At 44.6% G+C, this 27716-nt stretch overlaps 1 protein-coding gene across 2 annotated transcripts in view; it reads right to left on the reverse strand.

The window, feature by feature from the left end:
- LOC111858306 (acid-sensing ion channel 4-A) overlaps window positions 1-27716 on the reverse strand; it is a 143454-nt gene that overhangs the window by 47305 nt on the left and 68433 nt on the right. The window contains exon 1 of one of the 2 annotated variants that reach the window (XM_023839962.2): window positions 25489-26504. The exons of the other annotated variant lie outside the window; for it this stretch is intronic. Within the exon in view, the coding sequence (XP_023695730.1) occupies window positions 25489-26064 (576 nt within the window). The 5' untranslated portion in view covers window positions 26065-26504. Of the gene's footprint in view, window positions 1-25488; window positions 26505-27716 lie in introns of those variants that run through there. 2 annotated transcript variants of the gene reach the window in all.

Here is a 27716-nt window from a genome sequence, read left to right on the forward strand (position 1 = left end):
GGATTTCCTAACCTAAATAATGATAAACATTTTACTAACCACACTAATGAGCACAAATGTTACCTACTTAGTGTCATTTAGTAACCATTTTCCTTCGCGAAAATACTGTTGCTTTTAGGGATTCTCCCAGGAGAGAATGGTGTCACGTGGCATCCATTTAATGAAAGAAGAGGACTTTGCAGTGTGGAAGCACACACATATATGTATAATACATACACACATATATAATACATATACATTGTTTGTATTCACATCTTTATGGGGACCATTCATTCATTTCTATGGCCATAACCGTAATCCTAACTATGACAACCTTAACCCCCACCCAGCTCTAACCTTAACCGTAAGCAACCAAGCAAAATACAAGACTTTTGATATTTTCAGTTCTTTGATTGTATTCACAGATTTTTATAAAATTGAGTGTCCCCTTATGGTGACTGGAAACTATCCCTACAAGGTCAAAATAACAGGTTTTTATCACATTGTGGGGATCAAATGTCCCCACAATGTAATATATACATAGCCAACACAAACACACAGACACACACAAGATTGTAATTATATCTTTGTGGGGACTCTCCATTCATTTCTGTGGGGAAAACCCTAAGCACAACATGATGACCTTAACCCCTACCCAGCCCTACCTAACCTTAACCATAAACATAAGTAACCAAACAAGATATGAAACATTTTTACTTTTTTGATTGCATTCACAGATCTATGTTAGGACCCAAAAAATGGTCCCCACTATGTCAGAAAAAAGCAGATTTTTATTACATTGTTAGGGACATTTGGTCCCTACTTTGTAATATAAACCTAATCCACAAACACACACACACACACACACACACACACACACACATCAGCATCATCCAAGGCTTTTCTGGGAAGTTCATCTGGTTCTGGGGTCTCAGTAGACCTCCAGCGTCCCCACCATGGACAGCGGGGTCGGCCGGTACATCGAGTCGGTCTGAGATCCACGTTCACTCACTGGAGGGCTGGCAGCTGGAGCCACTGCAATTCCCTGATAGTGCAGCTTTAACAGAGGCATCTCCTACCGCCACACTGGAGCCCGCCAAGCACAGCCCATCTTACGCGCCGCTGTGGCATAAAATCACTGCAAGGCAACGGCCGCTTAGCGGTTTGTCGTCTAACACACCAGGCTGGCGTGACACACTCCATTCCCAGTGGACTGGTTTGTTTTCCTTCTCGCTTCATTGTCATAATTGCCAGCATATATAAATTACGTCACCTCTGCAGTGGCAGCGGTAAGTGGAAACGTGAGAGCCTCGCCTGCCGTCCTGCTGATTACGGTCGCGGGGCCCTGTCCGCCCACAGGTGAGCCAAGGCTAATGGGGGATAGGGTCACATGACCCATCCTCTAACCCAATCAGTATTTTGGGCCCCCACCTGTATTTGCTTTTCATTTTCAGCGTCTCCTCTGGATGCAGTGAGCACAAACATAATGATTTCTTATAGTGAGGCTACAGTGATGCCTCTGATCAACAGTCACAGAAGTACATACAGAGGAAGTGCTGCGGAATCTCACTGATGCGCAAAAATTCACAGAAAATAAAGCTTGACAATGACGTTTCTATTAAAAAAGAGCTTTTATTATTCTAACTCACACATCTAACCTGCATTTTCCTATATGGTGTTTCAACAGAGTTAAAAAAGGGCTACTCAGAGTTTGACACAGTATGTAGCTGAGAGATGATGACATTATTAGCATATATTAATGTATGTTTTAGCACCATGAATAAAATTCACCCACGAACAATAGCCCACTTTGCCAACAAGATTTAAAATGGAGTTGTACAATCTACATGCCATGCACGGTACTGTGCACTCATCTGCAAAGGTTTTAAAAAGTACAGGAAACTAGTATTTGGGTCTGCTGATCGAGTCCTGTAAAATGAGAGGATGAGCTGAGAGGATTTTTGCGCATTTCCTGCTCTGCTCAAGCTTCAAACCCATCACTCCTCCCACTGTTGATGGATTCTGGGAAAAAGAGTCCTTTAAATGCATTGTAGATGAGATTGCAGTGTTCTATTCCAATAGGAACCAAAAAATAACCAGCGGGCAGTAGGTTAAACCAGCAAGCCGGTATCCCCTGACCTTAGCTGTTATATTCTCTGGTCTTCCATTACTACCGTAGCCGGCGTGTTGCTCTGCTTTTCTTGGATCGTCTAGGCCCCATGTTACCCCTTTCCCCAGTTTGGCTCTGGGAGCCCACTAAATGCCATTTTCTCTGAGGCTGTATGTCTTGTGAAGGTTTCACAATGAGGAGACACTGCAGGGATCCTGCTCCCTTTCTACAGCACCCAGGAGCACCTCAAACCTGCCCCACTGGCAGCCTATTTAAACCTTGGCGTCGGTGCCTCCCCGCCAGGCCCTGCTCTGTGTACACATACCATGACCCACAAGCTAACAACCTCCTTAGACTCTCTGAATTTTGTCCATTGTCTTGGTAGCACTTCAAACCCTCCTGTTCCATTACTTACACAATCTCTGTCTTATCCTGCAGGAAATAGTTGCACACTTCCTCCATTGTATCAGAAAGAACAGTGCAAATGAACTGCAATTTCCAACTAATCCAGCATATCACCTGTCCAACCACTGCTCTTCGCAAGACAGCTTTCGCTGCCTATTTGAATCGCTTCTCGGTCGCACAGAAAAGGGCCACAATCACACAAGTTTACATTCCATGCTTTCACGAAGCACCAGGCTTTGAACTTCAGGTCACACAATCACCAATCTGCAAACAAATATTTTCCTGAATAGGGTCTTCTGCTCCACGGAAAACCCATTTTCTGTTGAGATTTCAGCTGCTTTTCTGTAAATTGACCTTAAAAAGTGCAGAGCAAGAATCAAACATATTTACCCTTAACCAAACCAGGACTGACTGGTTCTAAAAGGGCACACCCACATATAAATCCGTATTCAGTCAGCTTATATAAAAAGCATCTTGCTTCCTGATGCCCTTCCATTTCTCAGTGGAAATACACAATAAAAAATAGCATCTAAATCACTTAATCAGAGGATGAAATGTAACTATCAACAGAACTTATCATCAGCACTGTTTATGTCTGATAGGCAACAGCTGATACTTAGCAGACATTCTGGACAAATTCCAAAGCCATTAAGGTACAACACACTGAATCAATTGTCAATGCAAATTTACTGCATATTTATATATTTATTCATTTACTTTGCCATACAGCAACAAAAAGACACTCCCTCTCATATGCTAGCAGTTCCCAGAAGGGGTGCAGCAATCATTAGCATCTTGCTAACACATACAAAGATTTCTTATCAACACAACCTCCTATTAATGTGACCAAATGGGGGTCTTGGTAATGTTGAGAGCTCAAGAGTAAATATAGAACTGCAAGCTTGCGCCCACTTACCCGGACATCTAATTAAATCATGTCAGCAGTTGTTTTATTCCAGGAAATGGTATTTATGCTGAATTATACCGGTAATTTACCAACAAGGGCTCTTTCCTCAAAGGCTTTGCTCAGAAATCCACTCGGACGCATTTTTAGTCTCGTTGTTCTATGGTGCTGCACCAGCTCATCAGAACTTCCAGGTAAGTTGTCTACCGGGAGTTCTTGAAATGTTTTGGGTCGACAACCTTGTTCGTGTTATCAGGAACCGTCTCAGTGGACCCCATATCAGAAGTGTTTTCATTCCTAAACAGTTCTATGCTCATTCTGCCAAAACTTCTGCTTATTTCCAGCAAACACTAAAGTTTAAATGAATGGCTTGTTATATTCTCGCTTTTCTACTTTTGAAAATCGTGCACCAATTAATGATTTTGTGTCTCTTGATGGTGTAATTAAATTAAATGGTTTCATGTCTAGATGATGTAGGCTTTCTTCTTCAACTTTTGTTTATTTCTTTGTAGGGGGGTGAATATTGTTGCCACCTCATTCCACAGGGTGCAGTAATATAGGGTGGCTCTGAGGCTAGGGATCTATGCCAGCAACTGAAGGTTGTTGGTTCAAATCCCGTGAATGCCTGGAGTGATTCTACTTTATTGGGCCCTTGAGCAAGGCCCTTAACCTGCAACTGCTTCATTCTGGATATGATGTTAATCTACATCCAGCCCTATAAGGAGGTCCTCCAATGTACTGGGGAAAAACTGGAGGGTTGGTGACAGGATTAAAACGACTGTGGTGCTGAGTTATCACCCGCCACATGGCTGCACTCAGGTTCTCATCCCTGAGGTTTGTCATGTGGCAACACACTGTACTCAGTGCATACCCCTTACCTCACACTCCACGGTGTGTCTTTTCTTTCTGACTTAGTCACAACAGGCAAGCTTCTATGTGTGCATTGCATTGAAAATCTCACAAATAAATCATTATATACACATACACACACATAGTATATATATACATTTATGGCATTTGGCAGACACCCTTGGTCAGAGAGACTTACATAAGTGCTAAGAAGTCTCATCAGTGAATACATACTAATACAGGTTCAATAGAACCCAGCTAAGAATACTATCACTCTATCACTCTAAAAACCCTGTTGGCAAGTAATTTATTTATTTATTTCTTTAAAAGTATAATCCTGGAAGTGCTAATCCAAGTACCTCCGAAAGATATGTATATGTGATTTATTTGTGGGATTTTCCTGAGACTTAGATTTGTTCTGCTGTAAGTCGCTTCCTTTACTAGTATTTTCTGTCTGCAGCTTTGCCTTCCATGCGGCGACACACCAGCAGTCCCTTGAAGTGAATTAGCACGACGGAGGCAATCAAAGAACTGACAGATCTGAGTTTTGACGATCAGGGGAGCAATACAGGAAATAGTACACAGAGGCTCGCTAAAGAAGGCTAATCAGAAGCTGTTTTAAACCACTTACTGCGTTAAATCAGTGTAGTACATTAGCCAACAACTAAAATGCCTTGGAGCGAGGTAGCATGTCCCGAGAAATAAGTGCAGCAGTATCTAAATTATCTAAACAAGTAATATTCTTCAGAAAGCACTTTCCTTTTTACAATATATGTTTTAGAATTATTGAGGCGGACTTTTGTAATCAATGTTGTGGAATGTTTGAGGTGGACTTTTATGTTAAAGCGCACTCAGAGCCTTCGGACTTCCCATTATTGACCACGCAAATAAAACCACAGCGGATGACTACAAAGACAAATGAAAAGGATGGAAATGTATTTCCCACACAAAACCATTGCAAAGCCTTTAAAGCAGATTTTAAACTATAATAATATGTTACATAAGAACTACTATAAAGCAGTTTTGTGGATTTATAATACTTTTCCTGATAAAGTGTCTGTTTATTGAAACGTGGTTTTACGAAAAATCACTTGTATACAGAGGCTGCCAATATGACCACCAGTATCTCTGCATCTTGCCTCACACACATTCACACATTCACTGCGTGCAACACGATATCACTGCAGAAAATGCAGTTAAATGTTGGCCACAGTCATACAGCAGCAAGTTCCCTTCTTCATGTGGCAGCCTGGACACCTGGTTCTTCAACAAAAGCACCACCTGCTGGCTGCTCATGAATATTACTTGACAACACGACTTACCGTGAGACGTGACCCATAGCAAATGCTAACCAGATGCAAATTTAGCAAGGCAGCCAAGGCAGTTTTCTCCATGGATTCAGTGAAATGTCTGGCCTCCATCCTAGGGTTAACCTCCTGTGACTCTGAGCCCGAGAATCCTTCAGATTTTGAGGATTAGCAGATGTTTTGCATAATCACTGCCACGGGCAGGTAGGGTGTAAACAACAGTGGGCTGGTGAGTGACATCATCATGCAAACAGCTCACTAAGCCATAAGCAGAAATGACTACAGCCTGATTGAAAATATACACAAAAGTTAGTGCTCTCACGATAAATAAGGTTTGGTCAACATGTTCTCCAACAGCTAATAATACCTGAAATACCTGAGAGGGGAAAAACTTTCTTTACCTAAACTTAAAAGAGGCTCGAGATTTCTATCATTTAATTCTAATTCTGTATGTCTAGTTAGGATTTGCCACTAAGTGTTTCTGTCTGATATCACGGCTCACCCAATCGCAGCCCACGTTTACAATAAAATTCAGTACAGAAAATAAAAACACAAGCTGCTGCACATCTCATCCATGATTGAAAAAGATACACAAACAGAAATTGTCTGCTACGGCACTCTGAAACTTTGGGAGTTGACCATTAACAAGCTGTTAAACGAAAATTAAAGTGGCATTATAAACAAGACACTTGAAGCGGCCGATCGATTGGAGAGGTTACAAAAAGAGATCTTTAAACCTGATTAGTACTCTGTGTCGCTTTAAAGTGCTAAATAGCATTTATTGATCAACAATGAAAACGTAACAGTTTTGTGTTGTACAACACTGCTGTAGCTGGATTGGAAAACTATTAATGCCACAAGGATTTAACATCTTATTCAGCACTGTATTTTAAAAAATATCTTTGGATTTATTTTGTGTGTGTGTGTGTGTGTTTTTGTGGATAAGGTTTATATTACATTATAGGGACCGAATGTACCACACAATGTGTTTTGTGTTTTTTTTTTTGACGTTGTGGAGACCATTATTCAGGTCCCCACAAAGATCTGTGAACGCAATCAAAAAAGTAAAAATGCATTGGCTATTTATGGTTAAGGTTAGGTAGGGCTGGGTAGGGGTTAAGGTCATCATGTTGTGCTTAGGGTTTTCCCCACAGAAATGAATGGAGAGTCCCCACAAAGATTTACCAACCTGTGTGTGTGTGTGTGTGTTAACTGCACCTTCATAATGCATTCATAGAACATTCATAACAGCATGCAAGTACTGTATACATTAATGTCCTAACATACATTAACAGCTTTAATATACATTTAAAACAAATATTATCTAATTATATGACTAGAATGTTTATAGTACATGTATATTAAAGCAGTTAAGGTACAGTATGTCAGGATGTTAAGGTATACTTACATGCTGCTTATGAATGTTCTATGAATGTATTATGAAGGTGCAGTTAATGTAAAGTGTTATACATGTGTGTGTATATGTATGTATGAAAAAGCAGTGAAGGGCAGGAGAGCTTTTATTGCATAACTCTGTGCCTTAGAAACTGGCCTCGTTATAAGGTTGGCTCTTGGCTCAAATCCGAGGGAGGCATCACATGGAAAAGGCACCTACACTGAATTTTCCCACTAAAATCAATGGGTGACACAGTAAGCTGCACAGGTTTAGGAGCAAAATAACAGCGGTAATCAAAAACGGCCTTCGAGAGGGCATTTCCGCTGGTTATAAGTGAACAGGGAAAAGTGCGCTCACCTGCAGCCTGTGAAGAGGTTTGAGGCTATGACAACCGGCAATATTAGCCAAAAACTGCTTCTGTATTCATTTTATTGTGTTTAGCACAATATTCAAACTTTACTTGTTAAGATCTGCAAGTAGCTGAGATTCGCCCGTGGTGCTGACAGGGACCGATACGCATCTTCGACATCCTCGTCGCTTCTAGTACCCGGCCTTTCCCATGGCAACATTTCAAGCTGTCTGTGGTTGACAGTCTTACATACAGTAACCTCGCCCTTGGCAGACAGCCAATAACGGCTGGCCTTTTCCTCAACTCCAAATTATTTTTTTCTCCAGTGTCCCACAGCTGACTTCATAATATCAGTTTCAGAAAAAAATCCCCATCCATTCTGTTAGCACATGTAGGGGGACAGTGAACTCTTTGCCTATCCACCGTTACCCGTCACGCATTTTTCACAAAACGCACACCGCACCAGAGAGTCCGACGGCGGTGCTACGTTATCATTCCATGGAGATGCTGATTATGCTTCTAACCAAGTGCTCCGGTCAAAACAGTCTGTTGACCATGATGAACCTTCCATGGGCATGAAAAAAATCTCATTAAAAAATCTCAAAAGTTTTATTTGCCCATTTTTTTATGTAATGTATCCTAAGAAATTAACATTAATATACCATTTGGATAACTGTATTCTCACTGAGGCTGACACTATAAAAGTTTTGTTCAGGGTGATACATTATGTATGAATTCATGCCTGCACTGGCTACTCAGTTATGGAAGATGGAAATATCAAATGTTGACAGATTTACCCAAAGCAAATGGTGATGGCTGGGCCAGCGGTATCCTTCTACTGCTAAACAAGGGGTTACAAAGCTGCAAGACCTTAATCTTAGTTACTGCCTGTTCCCATATGGGGATAATTATTTAATCAATTAATTCATCATTCAGTGAATCAAAGTTCCACTTTATGGGGAAGGGACACATTTCCCACAGGGAGCGATATAGGTTCGGCTGAGCCTGGATCCTGGCTTCACTGCGATATAGATTCGGCTGAGCCTGGATCCTGTCTTCACTGCGACATAGGTTCGGCTGAGCCTGGATCCTGACTTCACTGCGACATAGGTTCGGCTGAGCCTGGATCCTGGCTTCACTGTGACATAGGTTCGGCTGAGCCTGGATCCTAGCTTCACTGCGATATAGGTTCGGCTGAGTCCGGATCCTGGCTTCACTGCGACATAGGTTCGGCTGAGCCTGGATCCTAGCTTCACTGCGATATAGGTTCGGCTGAGCCTGGATCCTGGCTTCACTGCGACATAGGTTCGGCTGAGCCTGGATCCTGGCTTCACTGGGAAATAGGTTCGGCTGAGCCCGGATCCTGTCTTCACTGCAATATAGGTTCGGCTGAGCCTGGATCCTGGCTTCACTGCTCTGCACTCTTGACACTCAACTTGATATTTAGATCTTAGGACTTTTTTGACAGTTTTAAAAAGGAAAGAAATGTCAAATCATTATATAATGTGTTTTTCTTCCCAGAGTAAAATGAATACATGAAATCTTTATTACCCACAAGACAGAAAAATTATGTACGGGTGGGAATAAGGGTATTCCCAGGGAATAATTCAGACACCTTGCATTACTGGCTTTTCCAAAGCAGATCTAAAGGGTTCCCTGCTCTGCTGGGCTTCACAGTCTGTGGGGCTGTCATGTCCTGCACAGCCTCTAATTACAGACAGGCTTGATCAAAGTGCTGAAAACAAGAAGGGGAATGACAGGGCTTCATTTCTCACGGAGGAAGGATTAATCACCCTCCTCCGCCCCCGCACCCCCCCCCCCCCCCAAAGCTGCCACACCCACATCCACAGGTCTCTTGCTGACTCAATCAGCAGTTCCTGGACCTTCTTGTAACCAGGAAGATGAGATAATAGAGGGGAATAGGGAATCCACCCCATATGTTCAAGAAAGATAAACTGTAAAAGACAGAGGGAGAAAAAGGAAAGAGAAAAGCACCATGCTGGTTCTGCGCAGTAGGTTTGCTAGCTAGGAGATCATAATAAAGAGCATGCAGGGTCTGCGCAGTGAATTCCAGATTCCCAACATATTTTAATTTTTTTTGCAGTACTCAGTGGTTTTCTCATGGTACCTTCTGCTTGTGATCAAAGCACCCCCCACCCCCCATCTTAATAACTCCATATTGATAAAAAGGTTGGTTCAGCCATTCAGTATCACCACTTAACTCGTTCAGGTACATATGCTATACTGCACCACTGAATTCCATAATTTTTTTGTCTTCCAAACATTCGGCGAGGCTCTGACACACGAAAGCCCATTTTGGATTTTGTACCTATGGCCTCTCTGAAGGTCGTATAGAGGACCACGTAAGCGTTGTTACATGCCGTCTCCCACAATCCACCTGAACGTGTAACGGATTAGGGAATCACCATAATCCGCATGGAGGTTGAAGCACGCCCATGCAGTGGGAAGAGCAGCAGGGGGCTTTGGCCGGTCACTGGAGGCAAGACGGGAATGTGGCTCAATTAAAGGGGAATTCCACCTGAATGCCAACGTCCATGGAGTCAGCACAGACATTAGGTCCCATAGTGACAGGCATCGCATATTCACCTCCATCCTGTTCAGAGGGATCTTACAACTTTTTGAACTGTAAATATTTCCACCTGTACCCTAATTTAAATCTATAACAAGTTAATCACCAGACAAATTCTTACATACCCAAAGGAAATCACATCAAATTCATCCTGGTCAGAGAACTGACACATCATTTGCAGAAAAATGTCACACTCAGACCTCTGTTATGAATTCCATTAAGTGCATGGAGACTACAAAGGGTCGATATTTTTGAGATCGATATTCTGATGTGATTATTGAGTGCCAAAGCAAGTATTTCAGCTGACTTTAAATAATTGATCTATTTAAACTGACATCCATATGCTGTAAATGTTACATAATCACAGAAACAACCTTACATCTTTTTTTGGATTCAGACTCCCATCAACATGCAAAGAATTGGCTAGAGAAAAATGAAATGCTCCAGGATTTATATAAAACTTTGTTTTCCTGGCTATATTCCAAGAATATTTTATTTCTTCTGAAGCAAAAATATTTTTTTGTAGATTTTTACAACGGCACAGCGTAGTGTGTTCAGAGCAGCATAAGAAATCCAATTTTGTAGAAACGTCCAAAGCAGTATTGTAGCGTCATACCAGGTATAAAGCAACTCCCCCCCAACCCAAAAGAAAAAAAAAACGTTACAGAGCTGCAATCATTTTAAGGTGAAGATTAACTCTAATTCAACCCTGCCAGTGGTTACTGAACAATATCCGTTGCTGCTTATATCCACATCACAAAGTGTGCAGGAGGCATGGAATTCATCATCTTACTCTTCATAATGAATGGTGTCTTTAGACCACTCTGGATTGTAAGAAGCTTTTCATTTAGGCATTCTGAATGGCATTAACCAGAGCAAATAGGGTTGGGAGGCTGTGTGATTTTGACCAATGAAACGCAACATCATTCATTTGACAGGTGCATCACTGAGTGAATAACAGGACTTACGGCCACTAAACACGATGACGGAACAGTGATCTGGGTACCGTGTGTTCGCTCATTTTCATTGACATAACGGCACCTAGACTATTTTTTCAGCAGAAGCATTGTAATTAGGTATAAAATCATTTTGATCTATCCACGTGAAATGATTTATTTGGTAAGTGGCCATATGGAATCTGTTACAAATTACAAATCGATGGTGAAAAGGACAAATACACCTCTGTCTAGACCTTGTGCCGGATGAAGGACATCGAGCCAAAACACCAGTGTAAAGAAGGACAGCTGGACACCTGAGTCACAAGCATTCGTCGCCGACTGCACGTCTGATTACATCATGCCTGACCAGTCAGTCATTTTAAAGCATTCTTCAGCTTCCATTTCCATGGATTCTCTTGTCATCCGTCTCTCACTCTCAGATTCACCTCTCCTTTTCTTTGATTCTGTTCCACAGATGTAGTGCAAATTAGCTATTTAACTAAAATACACACGGTGATTTATTTATCTATACACGACGTCGATACGATATCTATACGTGAGCTCATACCTATATCTATACTGTGGGATCGTGACAGTCAGATCATACCACAAACAGCGGGGCACAGGGTGGGAATGTACTGTGTGTGCATTTTATACTAAAGCACACAGTCTCACTATTTGATTATTTAAAAGTCTGCTCTGAATGGCAGGCCAGGACAAATCTTCCGGTACTCCTGTTGGCTAGTTCCAGTCTGGGTATATTAATGGAACTTGTGCAGCAATTTTCATGGCACCTTACTATTGACGCGAAAATTCATGCATTCATAAAATGCATATTGTCGTTATGGTTTTGGTGGAGGGAGGAGCTTGGGCCAATCCAAGCTGCATAGGGCACAAGGCTGGGCTACGCCCTGCTCGGGGTGCCAGGGTGCATGGAAATCTACAGGAAAATATCTAGATATGTAAATCAAGGACCTAAATGACACTTCATCTCTTTGTTTTTCACAACAAAAAAGAACAACAGATTCTACTGTTTAAAAGTGAGTGAAACAGATAGAGCAATAAATAGCAGAGTAGGGAAAAGAACAATGGGTCTGATTTTAAGTTGTGCCCATACTGAAAAGCACAGAAATGGGTTTGCCAGACCACTGGCTGGCTAATGTTACCTGCATATTCACGATGCAAAAACCTCATTGGATGGGACACACTGTGGATCTTTAAACCCCACCCATCAGCATCTCCACAGGGCAGGGAGGTATATCCAGTTGGCATTTGAGTTTGCTCACCCCCCCCCACCCCCCCCGCCTGCCATTTTAAGTCTTGATACGGTCTTGCTTGTTGGGATTCAGGCAGAACTCAAGATTAGCATATCCAGTCCATTTTTATTCCATGGTTTAAATGGGTTTATGTGTTCGGTGTTGGTCTATGCGGTAAATGTGCTGAAACCTGTCTCCACTCCTGTAGTTCCCCATTACAAAGAATGGCTGTACGAGGTGACCTCCTTTGAGGTTCATTACTTCTGTTGCTATGCCGACCCTGAATGTATTCTCCACGGATTCTTTTTCTCCTATTTACACATACTGGGTACACAGTACCTACACTGCAGAATGTTACTATACCAACCAGCAGAGGGTAATGATTTGCCTGCATACCCTAATAGTGGTTTCAAAAGATCATAACCAAGAGCGAATAAGAGAGAAGCAATGACATAACTCCTTTTTGCACCAGATTTTAGTTCTTTAAGACGGTATTTAACAAACATGCACAGCAAATATTCGTCTGGATTCACAATTTACCACTCTAAAGGTCAGGGGCTTAAAGTCAAATTTATGTTTTTTTTTTTTTTTTTTAAAGGACTGAAATTTACTGATAGCTTTCCTTACAGTGGAAAAAGTACATCAGCTCAGCAATTAAAAATATATATATTATATGTTAAAAACACACACACACACACACACACACACACACACCTTTTACAGTTAGCTTTCCCATGAATGGTTTTCAAGGCCGAATCTAGAACATTCCGTTGTAACCTTAATGCACATGTCAAGTCAAATGGGTTAAATCTTGCAAATACAGAAGAACTACTCAGGTACCTGTGGAGGACTGACACTGCTGCTCTCCAGAAAGATTTTGTAAACTTAATCCCTTTACCCATAAGGGCCAATATAAAGTCCATGTTCATTTCTCTTTTTGCAATTGTATTGAACATCGCTCATTCCTTTGAGTGATGCTTCTCATTTTAGACACATAGCTCATTAATTGCATTAGATTTAGGGAACAATGAACAAAGAAACTTTAGCAATAAAAGTGGTTGTTCTGATAACAGAGGGAGAGTTGGACGGCCAGTGGCCAATTCTATTTTTTTCCTGGGTAAGTGGGGGGGGGCGGGGGGGGGGGGAACTGTTTCCTTGAAACCTTTGAAAGCAAGTGAAAGATGCCCGACTTTATCACCAGTTCAGTCAGTGGAGGCAAATGGACCAGGCGGTACCCAGCCTCTGGAGCACTCAAGGAGGATAAGCAGGGTCGTGGCCTGGGATCGGTCCAGTTTAGCTGTCGAACCCACTGACCTGCACAGGAAGTGAAAGGTGGGAGCTGGGCTCTGAGCCATGGGTGCCGATGAGGTATACGGATGCGGGAGAGAGGTCAGAGAGGTATATTCAAGAATCTCCATTCGCTCATTTTTACACATGAGAAGGACTGATAAAAAGCAAGTTGGGATGTAAACCAAAATGGCCGTCTGTGTCATTGCTTACGTCGAGTCCCGTGCCTCCGGTGACCACTTCCTGTTTCGGAATGAGCAGTGTGACGATTTGTCTGCACCGAGCAGTAACATTTATTCTTTCCTGGGACCTCAAAAAGTAAAAAATAAAACAGTGTCCAGAGGCACGTAATCATCACTCGGTGAATGTCAAGGACAGAGAAAAACATGAGCAAGACGCCACACCTAATTAAGATTTTGGTTTGTTCCAAGCTAAAAGCGCGTGATGGTGGAGCTCAACATGATCAGTTTTTGTTTTTGTGTTCTCTAGGGATTTAAAAAAGAAGGAAAAAAAAGCTATTTACATTTTTTCAGACAGGCAATGCATTTTCAAATTCGGTTTTAGATGAGAGTTTAAATGAGTGACATTCACATTAAATACGGGTCACCGTGACTCCCGGATCAGATTAGCATTGGAGGCGTGACACGTCATGTGGATGAAAAAAGCTTCGCGACTTCCTTCAGCTGGGGTCAACAAAACCAATTCGGTGGAGGCTTCATAGAAAATGTTAATCAGAATTTTGCTGGGGATGCCGGCAATGATGGATTCCAGCATTGTTGCTCATGTTAGAGGCCTCACGTCCTGTAAAGGACAGCGGGTGCTGATTTGCATACATTTACACAGTCCCCAATAGGCAGGGTGCCAGCTAACCCCATAAAAGCTTCAGCCGAGACGCTGGAATGATTGTGCCGTCTGCTATTGTTCCGGATGCGGGTGTCCTACCGCGCCCCGGAGGCCAGCTGTCGTCAGTGACGCTCATCGTGCTCGATTTCCAAGGAACTTCGATTCGAGCTCAGAAACTCAATGGCGGGACTCAAGGATTGGGTTCTGGGTTGACAGCGATATACCATGCTACATAGATCCTGGAAGGTTCCTTTCAATAACAGCAGACCTGATTCAGGCTGAGAAGACTCACTACCCACTGAACCACTGAGACGTTACCCATATTAAAATATTGAAAAAGCCAATTGTGCACATCAAGTACAGCGTTAGGCTTTGAGCCTCAGATAAGCCCAACTGAGACTGGTACAAAAAGTTGGGAGGAAAGTCAGCTATGTAATACCGAAGTTTCATAGCATTGACCGCTGGGATTGACGACAGTCCCCGCCCAGTGGTGGAGATTTTCTGCTCTGCCAGTTCCAAGCCTTTTAAAATAATGATGTAAATTTACGTATTCAGACCAGACTCCCAACAGGCACCAAGGGCTCGCGCCAAAGGCGTTAAATGGAGCCGCTACCACCCCATCCTCTCCAAGGATCAATGTCCCAGCAAATTTGCAGATGACCCCTCCTGACGTGTGCCAAGTTATCTGTGATTCAACACTAATAGGGTATCGAGTGGCAGGGGCATTCAAGAAGCAAGGCTGCCCTTCAACTCATCGGCAATCAAATTCACATAACCTCCTCATTAACATACATTACGGCAAAGAGCATGGACCTTTGTCATGCATGGGGGGGGGGGAGGGGGGGGAACACTGCAGCCGGTAACTAACTGCCTTTATGCAATTCCCCTATAAAGGAGAACAGAAACACCTAACAATTAATTAATATCAACGACCAAGAAGAGGCATCGTTTGCCTTCAGAACAGTTTGAATCCTTTTTAGAACGGTCAGTCAAGTCCTGAATTGTGTGCAATGGGATACTGAAGTATTCTTCGTGAAGAAAAGCCTCCCATTCTTTGGTGGATAATGGAGATGAACATGTACTTCATACTGCAGAAGTTCCCATAAAGGTTCAGCGATGTTTAGATCTGGTGTTTGAGGAAGCTGTAGAAGATCTTCATCCTGGTGTTTGTAAAAGCACTCTTGAATTTGGTAAGCTGTGTGTATGCGGGCATTTTCTTCTTGGAGTATGGGAAGCTCTCGAGGGAACAGCACGTGAACCACAGGCTGGACCTGGTCCTGTGAAACCCTCATATTCCTTGACTCTTATATGACCACATTGAGTTTATATTTTGTCCACCTCCAACCCCAAAAGAAATTGCTAATGTCAAAATATTAATAACAGAAAAAAGCGCTGACCATACCTTTTAAATTCTAAGCAATTTAAACAAGCACAGCTAAAGAACACGCAAAATTTGAGGCATTGATGCAAATCTGTATAATATTTCCCTTATGAAAACACAAATCAAGAGATTTATTACAGGCTTTATACAGCTGTAGCGAGAATAGGAACAGCAACGGGAGGTATTCGCAGAAAGCAAAAATGCAAAGAAATCAATTTAAAGCTGGGCTTGGACTGATGGAACAAGCCCCATCCTTGGGTTAGGCAAATAAAAGTGACTCCTGTATTGTGGCTTTTTCTGCTGCGCTGAATTTCTGCCCCTGACCGCGGGGCATCAGGAAGCTCCCCCGCTGTCGCCCCGATTGCCTCAACCCACAAGTTGCAGAGTCCCCAGCCGCTTGACTCCCTGGTGGATGCCAACGTTAGCTCGATATCTCCACACACAGGCCGGACCCTGAAGAAAGACGCTGGGTCATGCAGAGCATGGAGAACAGGAGGAGAAGCACTGGAAGGTCCCCCGGGTGTTCTTAGCAGGCCTGATTTAGCAGGCCTGTTTTAGCGTCTGTTTAGTCACAGTGGGAATGAAAAGCCAAGGAGTCATAAGGAAAGTGCAGCTGGGACCTGCATTTGCGAACAATCAGCCAGTGTTTCAGATATTTGCAGTGTGAGGGGACCGTTAAACAGGCAGCATTAGCTACTCGGACTCACCAACACACATGGCAACAGAGCACCATGATTTTGTAGAATTGAGTTTTGGGAGACATGTTGTGGGGTAGGATGAACATCCAGAGGTAAAGAAAAATACTGTATTAAGATTTACACCCCCCCCCTCCCAGAGCTAGCAAAAGAATATGTACTATATTCTGTATATTAACTAATTTGAATGATAATGTATTAGTCAATGCTGTTGTTCACGGTCTATTACCAGAACTAGCTACTTATGGTAATTAGGCAATTGATACATCTAAATTTGTTTGCTCGCTCACTCACTCACTCACTCACTCACTAATTCATTCACTCACTCATTCATTCACTCACACACACACTCACTCACTCACTCTCGTCATGTAGCACTACGTTCACAGATAAGGCTGCAAAGCTGCAGTTCTGCAGGGTGCAACATTTGTCGGCCGCGGTCAAACCCAGCGAATGGAAAATCCAATTAAACTGGGCCCATGTCCCAACTGTGACAGAGATATCTAATCCTTCACAACCCCATACATCTCATTTACAGCCACAGTAGATGGAAAAACATTTTTCTATTTAAACAGTAATATTTTGCTTGTCTTTTAGCCATTAATGTACTTTAACTAGTCTTTTTAGCACCTGAATCAATCCATCAGTCTTCAAATTGCTCATCCAGGGTCACAAAGGGAGCGGGAGCCCAACACCTACATAATGTTGACAAAATGGTGTCATGACGACTCATCATGGTGACAGCTACTATAACCTGTCACAAAGCCTCACGGAGAAATATGAGGATATGAATTTCAACTGTCTCATAGCTCTTCAAAGGTTATAATAGTTGCTACAGGTGTCATAACATGCAGAAGCAATGCATTTATGACAATCCTATGACTAAGCGTTGCTAAGCGTACCCAGAGGATCCATGAAACTGCTTCTGCAATATGTCAGAACTGAAATGATATTCTGGGCTTCCTGATAAGGCAATCTCTGTGCAAGGTAACAAATGACATTAAGACCACATGGTGAGTTACGAAGAATGTGATGTGGCAGTTGACATAAATCCGACCGCGTTCGTCAGTGCACTGACGCCACAGATGCCCCTCAGACGTTCTGGGGGTTTCTGGCTTCTGTCTGTCCGACTGCTGCGTTTACCCCCGGCTGCCAAGCCAAATTACTTTTAGCTAATATGTGCCCATGCACCAGGCCACGGTTTGGAGCCATTCCTGCCTCCGCCCTGGCGTCGTCCATGCCAGGCATCTGTTTCGGCAGTGAAGGCCAATGCTAAACTGGCGCATGCCTGATCAGCCAAACCAGTTTGCCGGCAGACACAGTATCTGTGAGCTGCCATCTGCCACCCCTTCAAGTTATGTTTGCCCTGTCCACTAAGCACCTGGCTCTCCCCCTGCTTTCTCCTGGCTCTCCTGGAGCAAGCTGGACCTCCTTTGCTAACATCCCCCCATCCCATTCATGAGTTTCCCTCTCAAATGTTGTATTTTTGAGTTATTGCCACACATGAACAACCTTGGCCACAGTCGACAAAAATTATTTCTGAAGCCATTTTTTATTTGTTTCTTATCTGTCTTACCTGCTGGTTTCCGTTTTGAACAAAGTTACTTTGCTTGCTTCGTCTTGGTTCCACGGTGTTTGTGGCAGCGCAGGCAATGTGGTAGGTCAACGAGATAAGTGGCAAACATTGCATACTTCCCACTAGCGGCTCAGAAGCACATTCACCATAACGGCTGGTTCTTTGGGATACCTGCCAACATGACAGCAATATTGGCAATTCAGTCTGGCATTCCTACTAGTCTAATGTTCCTTCTGGTTTCAAGGGTGTTGTTGGGGACAGAATCGGACTTTTGCAGGTTTGCAGCTATGCTCTGAGCCCCCCTGCCATGGATCGAGAGAGTGCTGACATATGCCCCGTGAGCATCTTCAAGCTGGTCTGCAAGTTGTAATACCACTGTGAGGGAGTTGTCTGACTACTAGTGTTTTGAGAAGATAGACATGGTAGAATTGTGATAGAAATGCAGGCTTAATGTTTTCCTACTGGAGTGTCACGTGATCAGTGGGCCATGATTCTAGGGCTAACTGCATCTAAGCTTATTACATAACTCAAGCAAACCCACTTCCAGTTTGAGATGCTAATATGATAATTTCAGATTCGGCCTCTAGGAGGATTAGGATTAAAAACCACAGTGAAACGAGACAGGGGATTAGGGTTAGGTTTAGGGTATAGGGATGAAAACCACAGTGAAACGAGATGGGGGTTGGGTTTAGTGTATAGGGGTGAAAACCACTGTGAAACGAGACAGGGTTTAGAGGTTAGGTTTAGGGTATAGTGGTGAAAACCACAGTGAAACAAGATGGGATGGGATTAGGGGTTAGGTTTAGGGTACAGGGGTGAAAACCACAGTGAAACTAGACAGAGGGTTAGGGGTAGGTTTAGTGTATAAGGATGAAAACCACAGTGAAAAAAGACAGGAGGTTAGGTTTAGGGTATAGGGGTGAAAACCACAATGAAACAAGATGGGATGGGATTAGGGTTAGGGGTTAGGTTTAGGGTATAGGGGTGAAGCAAGGGGTTAGAGTTAGGGTTACGTGAGAAAGGGATGCAGAGGATGTGGTATAACTTTTTATAACTTTTTTCTTTTTTTAGTTGTTTTACTTTTCTTCCATCATCAAGAAGTAAAAGGAGCACATAGCAATTAAGGACTTGGACAGCCTTACTGGTTCAAGGTTCCTGTTTCAAGTTCAAGGTGGGTCTGTGCAGCAATATCCTGGAGCAAAACACTGAACCTGAACCGCTCCAGTACAAATATCCAGCTGTATAAGCTGGCAAAATTACAAGCTAACTGCATAAAAAGTGCCGCCTAAGCAACCGAATGAATGAACTTTAGCGGAGAAATTCAGGCTTAACGCCCTGTGAAAAAGGCCGGCGGAAACCCTTACCGGAAGCTGACCCACTGCCTTCACGACACAAACGCAGGTGGTTCATCAAAGATGCTAAAGCGTGACCCTTATTTACTCCTCTTCCCACTACTTTATTTATGAGAACCAATGAGCCAGGACTTCAGGCCAGCATTAGCAAATGACATGTTCCAAGCCGTTCCATCAATGCTGCATATTACCAGTTCAACAGTCATAGTGTGCACACTCCCTTACAGCTCTCTCATTCACAATATCAAAACAGAATACCAGCATGTGAATGTATACAATTTGAGTCCTAAGTGCTTCATTAAATCCAATAGTGCAAGGCGATCACAAACAAAAGGCAATTTACCCAAGAACCACTATTGCTCCTTCCAGTCAAGTCTTTAATGTAACATAAATGGAAAAAAATTATTCAGTGACATAATATGAATGTAATATGAATGAGTTGATGCAAACGCTTGCAATCTCTTCCTCAAATGAGAATATAATACATAGTCATTTCATAGTTTTTGGATTCTTCATTGTTTCAAAATGCATTCGCCTATAATGTATTCAGACGTTTTTCTTGGGGACCAAATGATGCTGCACTCAAGTGCCAGTGTGACGATTCAGATGACATTTCCCGGAAACTAAAAAGGTCGAGAGGCTCGTCAACGTTGCGGAAACTTTGAGAGTGAACTATCGTTTAATTCATGGCTCTTAGCAGCCTGTCAACTGCAGTCTAATAATACAACAGTTACAAAGACTATGGGATTTCAGTCACAGAAGGCCTTTATCCGGAGGGATTTCCACCGTGTATATTAGCCTGATCCATTCATAAAAGTGGGTCCTTATAGATGCAAATTAATGCAAAGTATTTAGCAGAAATGCACAACAGCAATGGTGACAGTAAATTGGAAATTAATGCATTTCAAACACATCCATTTAGGGTTACCTGAAAAGCATGCCAATTTTTATCATCCATTGTGCAAACTTACAAAGTATTTCTAGCATTCTTAAGACATGTATCCCTTCATTTTCACAACAAATTTAAGGTGAGCCTTGTGTCTTAAGGCACCTGTAAACACTCAACAAATAACATTTATTCACCGATTGCTTTTTATCCAGATGATTTGGTTCATTGGCGGATTTTACTGGCAAATTACTTAGGACCGGAACCACCTGGTTTTCACGTCGGATGAGGCTGTGTGCAGATGGAGGAACACAAAGACGCCCACGGAAGGCGAATTGGAGCGGGCGCAGCCCCAATCAGAAGGACAGCTCGCCGTAGGGCCGGGCAGGGTTGAGGGTCCCTCTCGCTAAAATAGCTGGGGGTGAAAAGGCACGGTGACATTTATTACCCTCATTATTCCCTCCTCCTCCATGGGGCTGACATTTCAATGCAAATTGCGGCACATCGATTTTCCGTTGCCACCCGCTTTAAAATGTAAGCATACTGTCCATTTCAAAATGAATAACGGATGAAAGCAGAAAGAGAAAAGAGGGACACTATGTCCATTATCTGGCTAGCTCTAAAAGCAGACCTGATATACAGTATATTTAACATGAATTTTTACTATTTTATTCAGTGTGGATGTGAGAAAGCAAACAAACCTCCTTCCCAGAAAATCCACTCCAACCGGTCAAGTCACAACAGGACATGCCATTTTTTTTTTTAATCATCCAACAAAACATATTTCATTTATTTTTAAGAGATCACAGTGAGGGAGGTCTGTTGAGAAAACGAGCAGCATCTAGCCTCACAAAGTGCACGTCCCCATCAGTGATGAGAATGCTGGACTTGTTACTCACACAAGAAGCCGGTGACTCCCGCTCTGACAAACAGCACTCGGGTGCCGAGCGAAACGGAAGACGCTAATGCGATTGGAGCCCAGAAAATAACCTTAACCGGCAGAGAGACAGGGCTCCGTGCAGCGAGATAACGTGACATTGGTAATTACCAACCCAAACTACCAATCCTAAAACTCCACCTATTGGAGTGAACACTTGTATTATCTAGTTTGGCAAAAAGGAAATAAGTATTCCGGCAAGCAAGAGGCTAAGAGGCTTCAAAGTAATGTCTTCTGTAAAAAGAACAGCCCATTTCAAGACAGCAGATCCTCCTACGCTTCTGACACAAAGGGTCACAGTTCAAAGTTCACTCCAATAGTGAGGCCTTAATATCAGCCCAGGAGTGTGGAACAGAAAATACCTGGTGGTGATCTCAAGTGTGAGTGTCCCTCCCTTGTGCCAATAATTGGATTTACATCAGCAGGGCACTAAAGTATACAGGTTTGGTTGGTCAGAGTGGGGGGAGGGGGCTGAAGCAAATTGCACGCCCACCCTCTGGATGCTGCGGCATGTCGTCTGCTGTTTTGGAACAACAGTGCTGACATTTTGCCTGCTGGCTTCCATCACCACGGGACGGTTTGGGGAAAGAACGGGCGATGGCGAGACCGGGCAGATGTGGGACGGGACGAGGGGCAGAACGCCAAAATTAAAAAAAAAAAAAGTTAAAAAAGCGTGTCATCATAAGGGCATCGATGATGGGATGTATATGGAATGTATAAGGAACACAGGAACACGAACAAGGAACCTACACAGAAGAAACAATGTAGTACACCAACGGAGGCTCCGGGAAGGGCAGCCACTTCCGTAATACCCACTGAGGTGCCTCATTTTCAGGGGAATTTACAGTCCATACATGTGTAGCTGCTTTAGTTGTCATGGTGTGGTGAGACTCTCCTGCTCCGTAACGCTGCATATAGGATGCTTACCCTACGCTGTCAGAGGAGGTAACCCTAGAAGAAACCCTCATTATCCCTGCATGTGGTCCTGATGCAGACTCACCCACACAGATCCACAAAACATATAGCTGCTCAACTACTGGCCACAGAATGTTCCCTTCTGTTAGTGGCACCCCAGTGTGAAGCCTCACACTGTTTACTGCACGGGTTCCCTGGTCCAACATCAGTCACTAAAAGAATCAATTTCCCCAGACATGCTGCCTTTCCACCATGGCCTCATTATTACCACTGCGTCCAGTTACCTTCTCAAAATGGCCAACTCTGTAACAGGGACATTTTAATTAGAGCATCAAATTGCAGATAATCACTCATCGCACATTTCCCTATCAGTCAGTTAACCCTGTGTGTGTGTGTGTGTGTGTGTGTGTGTGTGTGTGTGTGTGTGTGTGTGTGTGTGCGTGCGCAACAAGAATCTTAGCTGGGAGGAGAGCCAGATGGATGTTACCAAATACAACTTACAAATTCCATAAAGAGAAAAAAAATATATCACAAGCCCTTTTCTGAACCAGGTTTCAGTGTCACCAACACCGGATCCTCCAGAGAAACAGAAACATATCTGCATCCCTGTTAAAAAAAAAGAAAACTTTTCAGATTCAGTACCGTAGTTTTCTCTAAATCAGCCAGGAGTTGTTAATTACATCCAAAGGCATGAAAATACACCACAGGACCATTTCAGCCTTTTTACAAAAGCAATGAAAGGTAAAAAATGGGGTTTTAATAAGAATGAATAGGCGCCCTGTTTCCTCATAATTGAGGTACTGAAGCAGACAGTGCTCCGGGGCATAACGAAAGACAAACTGAATGTAAACGGAAGCGTCACGCCTAGCAGGGCATAACAGCAAGCCATTCAAACATGTGGACGGCCCGACAATGCCACAGAATAACCACTGACCATGTGGACATATAGGGACTCGCCCTCCTCCTCCAATCACAGCTTTATCAAAGCTTCATGCTGCTTTCCCCCTCTGAACTGTACAGTTTTAATTTATTGACCACTAAGCTACAACTATCCAGGCTGGCTATCATCTAACATGCACGCGTTCGTTTTCCAGCACCACTCAGACATGCGGCGGTCGCGCTGAGCGGGTCCCAGGAAGTCCAAGGCAAGCAAACACCCTGGGAGAGACACCAGGCTATCGTAGGATAAACAGTCACACACGCAACGGGCCATTTACAGACACATAGCTGCAGTAATATAGACTGTGGGAAAATAAAGCGGAGGTCTTGGGGGTAAGCTGCGTAAACCCCCCTATACGCAGAACCCGTAATCCTGCAGATGCAGAACAACAGCACTAGCTACCCGGCTACTGGGTTAACTTCATATGTCCACTGTAATTACATCACTAACGGGGACCAATAACGGCAGGCAAAACGCCAGAACACAAAACGATGCACCTCAGTTTGTCATTGTGTGTTTTCATGTACTTTTTTAAATGCAAACGTGACTAAAAAATTGTATCCACCGGAATTCTCACGCTTTCCTCTGAATGCAATGGGGGCACAGCGTCCACACAGCAAGGGTCCGAGTGCCATTTTCTAGCACCATATCTGCCTAAGTGTGTCCTTCAGATGTATTGTTATTAAACCTCACCAAGGATCAGCAAAATCAGCCTTGAAGGAAATAAACAAACAAACAAAAACAAACAAACAAACAAATAAATAAAATCACAAAGTAACACATTCAATTGTTTCGCCCATCATTCAATTTGAACACTTGCTGTTATCTGGTTAATTACAGTATTACATCAAAAGGACTCCCCATTTTCCATAGAAAGGCATCTCTATGGAAACACGTCACAGTCGGTATACAGGGCTGGACCACCCATCTGTACCTTCTGTCCCTGACACACCCCTCCCTACAAAGGTCCCCACCTCTGTTGCAGACTCCCCCCCCCCCCCCCCCCCACCACCACTACCACCCGCCGATGCCTGTGAGGAAAGAGCAAATCACTCGTCATGCATGGAGGGTATTTGGCTTCTGTGGCAAATCTAACTGACAGCCCCCACGGATGCAGCGAGAGAGAAGGGGGGAGGCACTCAGAGGAAGGGCGGGGGGTGGACTCTCAGAGAAACTTTCAGATTTGAGTTAATCCTCGATGAAGTCAGTCTTGATCCTTGGGAAGTACTGCCGGCTTAGCATCTAGTGCGGGACAATCAATTCCTGCTGCTGAAAGTGCAACCCGCCTGTACTTACACAGCACGGACCATCTACATGTCAAGGACAGATTGACGGCTTAGTTCATACTTAAAGTAAAGAATTGTGTGATTAGTTCTTCGCCCTTCACTCGCGGGCCCCCTTCCGCACCGCCGAGATCTGCCGGAAAACATCTGCGCTTGTGTGCTTAATACGAAATGGCACGGCGCTGGAATGGGCTAATTGTCTGTCTGCGCTAAGACTCTATTCTCTGTGACAAATGCTTTCAAGGATCAAAGAGACAAAAACAAAACAAAACAAAAAAAAACAACACAAGAGTCCCAGTCAGCTAGCTGGAGCAGAGGTTCAGAAACAATGCAAAGCCACTTAACTTCTGTATGTCAGTGGCATGTGGCAAATCAAAGTTAAATTCTGCATAATCGCTGTAATAAGAGCAGCAGCTCGCAGCTCGCGGAAAGGCTGGTGCTCCGCTCGCTCGGCTGAGACGCGACAGTGGCACTTAATCATCACTAAAGCAGCAGCACGTTCATTTATCTTGCAAGGAACGAAAAAGCCTGCTGCCTGTAGCGGGCTGCCTTAAATGAATCAGGCAGGCAGCACGGAGGACCCCGCCAGGACGGAAAAACCTTAAGGAAGTTCACTTATCCGTTAGTCAATTTGGTTAATGCAATAGCTGTGTATTTGCACCTCCGAATGTTCCGTCGTAAAGAGCGGACAGATTGAAATACTGCGCTGAGAGGCTGGGTTCAGGAGCTGCAGAATGGCTATTTCTAGCCAGCTGAGCTATGGACAGCCCCCCCCCCCCCCAAAAACCCTAACAGCTGCTCACACATGAGGCGGTGCAGAACTACACTTGGAAAAGTAAACAGCGAGATGCTAACACGCTTCGCTTTTATCCAGGAATGTCATCTCTCCCGATCACGTTTTCCGGCAGCCCAGATACAGGTGCCCCCCCGCCCCCAGCCACCCGTAAGCAGGAGGAGATCCACACGGCTGCGAAACTGCGTTTATAGAAGCGCATCAAAACCAATAGCATCACATGCCCACCTCTCTCGAACACGCCCGTAGGCAGGAGTCCGCACCTTCTCCAGGGTAATGCTACGGCCGACTTTTACTGACGCTCCGACATGACCAAGAGTGGGAGGTCAACTCAAGTTTCACGACTCCATTAAACTTTTGATATCCCCTGTGGGTGTGGGAGATGTGGCTGAGTAAGCCCTTACATTTAAGGACCGCATGTCATTGGAGCAGTGGGACCGGGCCACCCAGATCCAGAAGGGCGTTCCGGAGGCCCGGCATGAGGACAGACATGCTTCTGGAAACTCGTTGGACTCACCACAGAAAAGTCTTTGGCTGAGCAGTTCTGCCCACTGAAGTTGCAGCTCTTCAACATCTCCTCCAACTGGTGGCCCGTCCTGTTGAAGATGTCCTGCATGTCGGGGGCAGGGTACTCCAGGTCCGTGGGCTTGTGGCCATCCTTGTTTTTTGGCGGCAGCCCCGTCAGGTTGGCCAGGTGGTAAATGTCGGCGTCCGTCAGCGCGGAGAATCGGAAGCGGTTGATGTTGCAGATGGTGACGGCGGGGAACACCATCTCCCGGCTCGCCTCCTCGCTCAGCGCGGTCACGTGCGGGTGCTCCAGGTACGAGATGGCGCACTTGGCCGCCTGGTACAGGAAGAACGCCAGAGACAGCAGGAAGGCCAGCGCCCAGAGGGTCTGCCGGACGCCCAGGCGGCCCGCGACGAAGATGTGGTTAATCCCGTGCAGGGAGCAGGAGTTGGCGAAGCCGGCCAGGTCTTTGACCGGACGTGCACAGCTCTCCTCAATCAGACTCTCCCTGTCCCCCTCCTGCCTGCCCTTCTGCTTCTCATCCTCCTCAGCAAATTTGATTTTGCAAACAAATTCGATCGGCATGTGGGCAGCCAGGTCTGCGTTCGGGTCCCGACGACAGCTAACAAACACTGTTTCCACTTGCCCTCTCGCTTCCCTGGCTTTTTTTTTTTACCTCTCCCTCTTTTTTTCGGTCCTCTTCTCAAAGCTCAACTCCAGAAAGAAAAAAAAAAGAAAACGGGAGAGCGAGTGAGCGAGACAGAGAGAGAGAGAGAGAGAGAGAGCGAGAGGGGAAGGCTGCCGCTGCCGCCGCCGCTCGCTGTGACTGCTGCAGCCTCCGGTGCTGCTTGCGATGCTCGTCTCCGCGCCCGATCCACACGGAGCCTCGCTGATAAACACTCGTACAGCTGTCAAAAAAAAAAAGGCACCCTCTCTCTGCTTCAGACCCACCAAAGAAAACGCAGAACTGAGAAGAGCTGAACTGAGAATGGGGGCTGCTTAATAATTAATGAGACAGCAACATTGTGATTGTCCTCCCCTCTGACACCCCCCCCAAACCCAAACCTAGAGCAACTTCCCTCCTCGTCCCGTTACACGCCACATAACTACCACCGCAAAGTAATGCCCCGGCTCCTCGATCCACTTCAGTCTCTCTCTCCCCCTGATGGCAAAGAGCCGATGCCAGAGGTTGCACCGCTGATAACTTGGCCGTTGATAGCGATCCCCGAGGGAGGTGCGGCGGGGCGGGGGGGGGTCACTTGTCCCCAGCTCCCTCCCCTCCAGCACCCAACTGCTAGATCCCCAGTGAGTGACTAATTGGAGCAATAATGAGGAGTGAGAGAGGTGGAAATGGAGACGTAGGCGTCTCTAAGCAATCAATCTCCCTTTAAGGACCAAAAAAGGCAGGCTATTGATCTGGCGAAAGCATCTGTCAGAGATTAAGGAACGCGGTACAGCGGTCTTGCCTTTTGAGGAATTAATGGCAACACTGCCACACTCCCACACGAATTTAAATCAGCTGGCTCCTTCTGATTTGCAGGCGAGGTGATGCTGCCTGCGGCCGAGAGGGATTTTCCGCTGACCTCCCCCCTCCGCGCCGTGCCGTTACCCCCCAGTGGCCTTCTCCCTATATTGCCAAACAAAATTATGCAAATTGGGGACATCAGAGCTGGCAGCGGGAGGCACGGCTCGCGCCTCCGAAGTGCTCGGTCGTGTGGGTCGCCTCCCATAAGGAGCAGCGTCCTGTAGGGAGACGGTGGAGTTCTGAGGAACGACCATGAGTGTGAGTGAAGTCCAAACCTGCCTTCCTGAGCCCGACCTGCCCCAGCGGGCGCAAAGCTGCAAAACCCAACTGAAAGCTCACAGCGCGGTGGCTCCGACGAAACAGGTGCGGGCAGAGTACCCTCAGAGCGCCCCCACACAAGGACGACCTAAAATAATACGACATGTTCGCCCGACTGGAAAATCCTTTGGTGCATCTGTCATCAGGGTTTAAATTTTTTCTTAAAGCTGGATGACCTAACACAGCGTCTGAATTTCTGAGTTGTGACAAAATATTCTTTTTCTACTAAAGTGATAATCAAGAACTAAACTCTAAATTCCCCAAAAGGCTACATCTGTATAAGCCGTTTTCCTCACATATTTATTCTTAAGGAACTGTTTGAAGTGCACACTTTGACAGACCTGAGGTAAACATTTCGCCAGAATGGAACTTCTCAGAAGAAGCAGCATGGACC

This window comes from Paramormyrops kingsleyae, chromosome 16 (genome assembly GCF_048594095.1).
Source record: "Paramormyrops kingsleyae isolate MSU_618 chromosome 16, PKINGS_0.4, whole genome shotgun sequence".
NCBI classification, from domain to species: domain Eukaryota; kingdom Metazoa; phylum Chordata; class Actinopteri; order Osteoglossiformes; family Mormyridae; genus Paramormyrops; species Paramormyrops kingsleyae.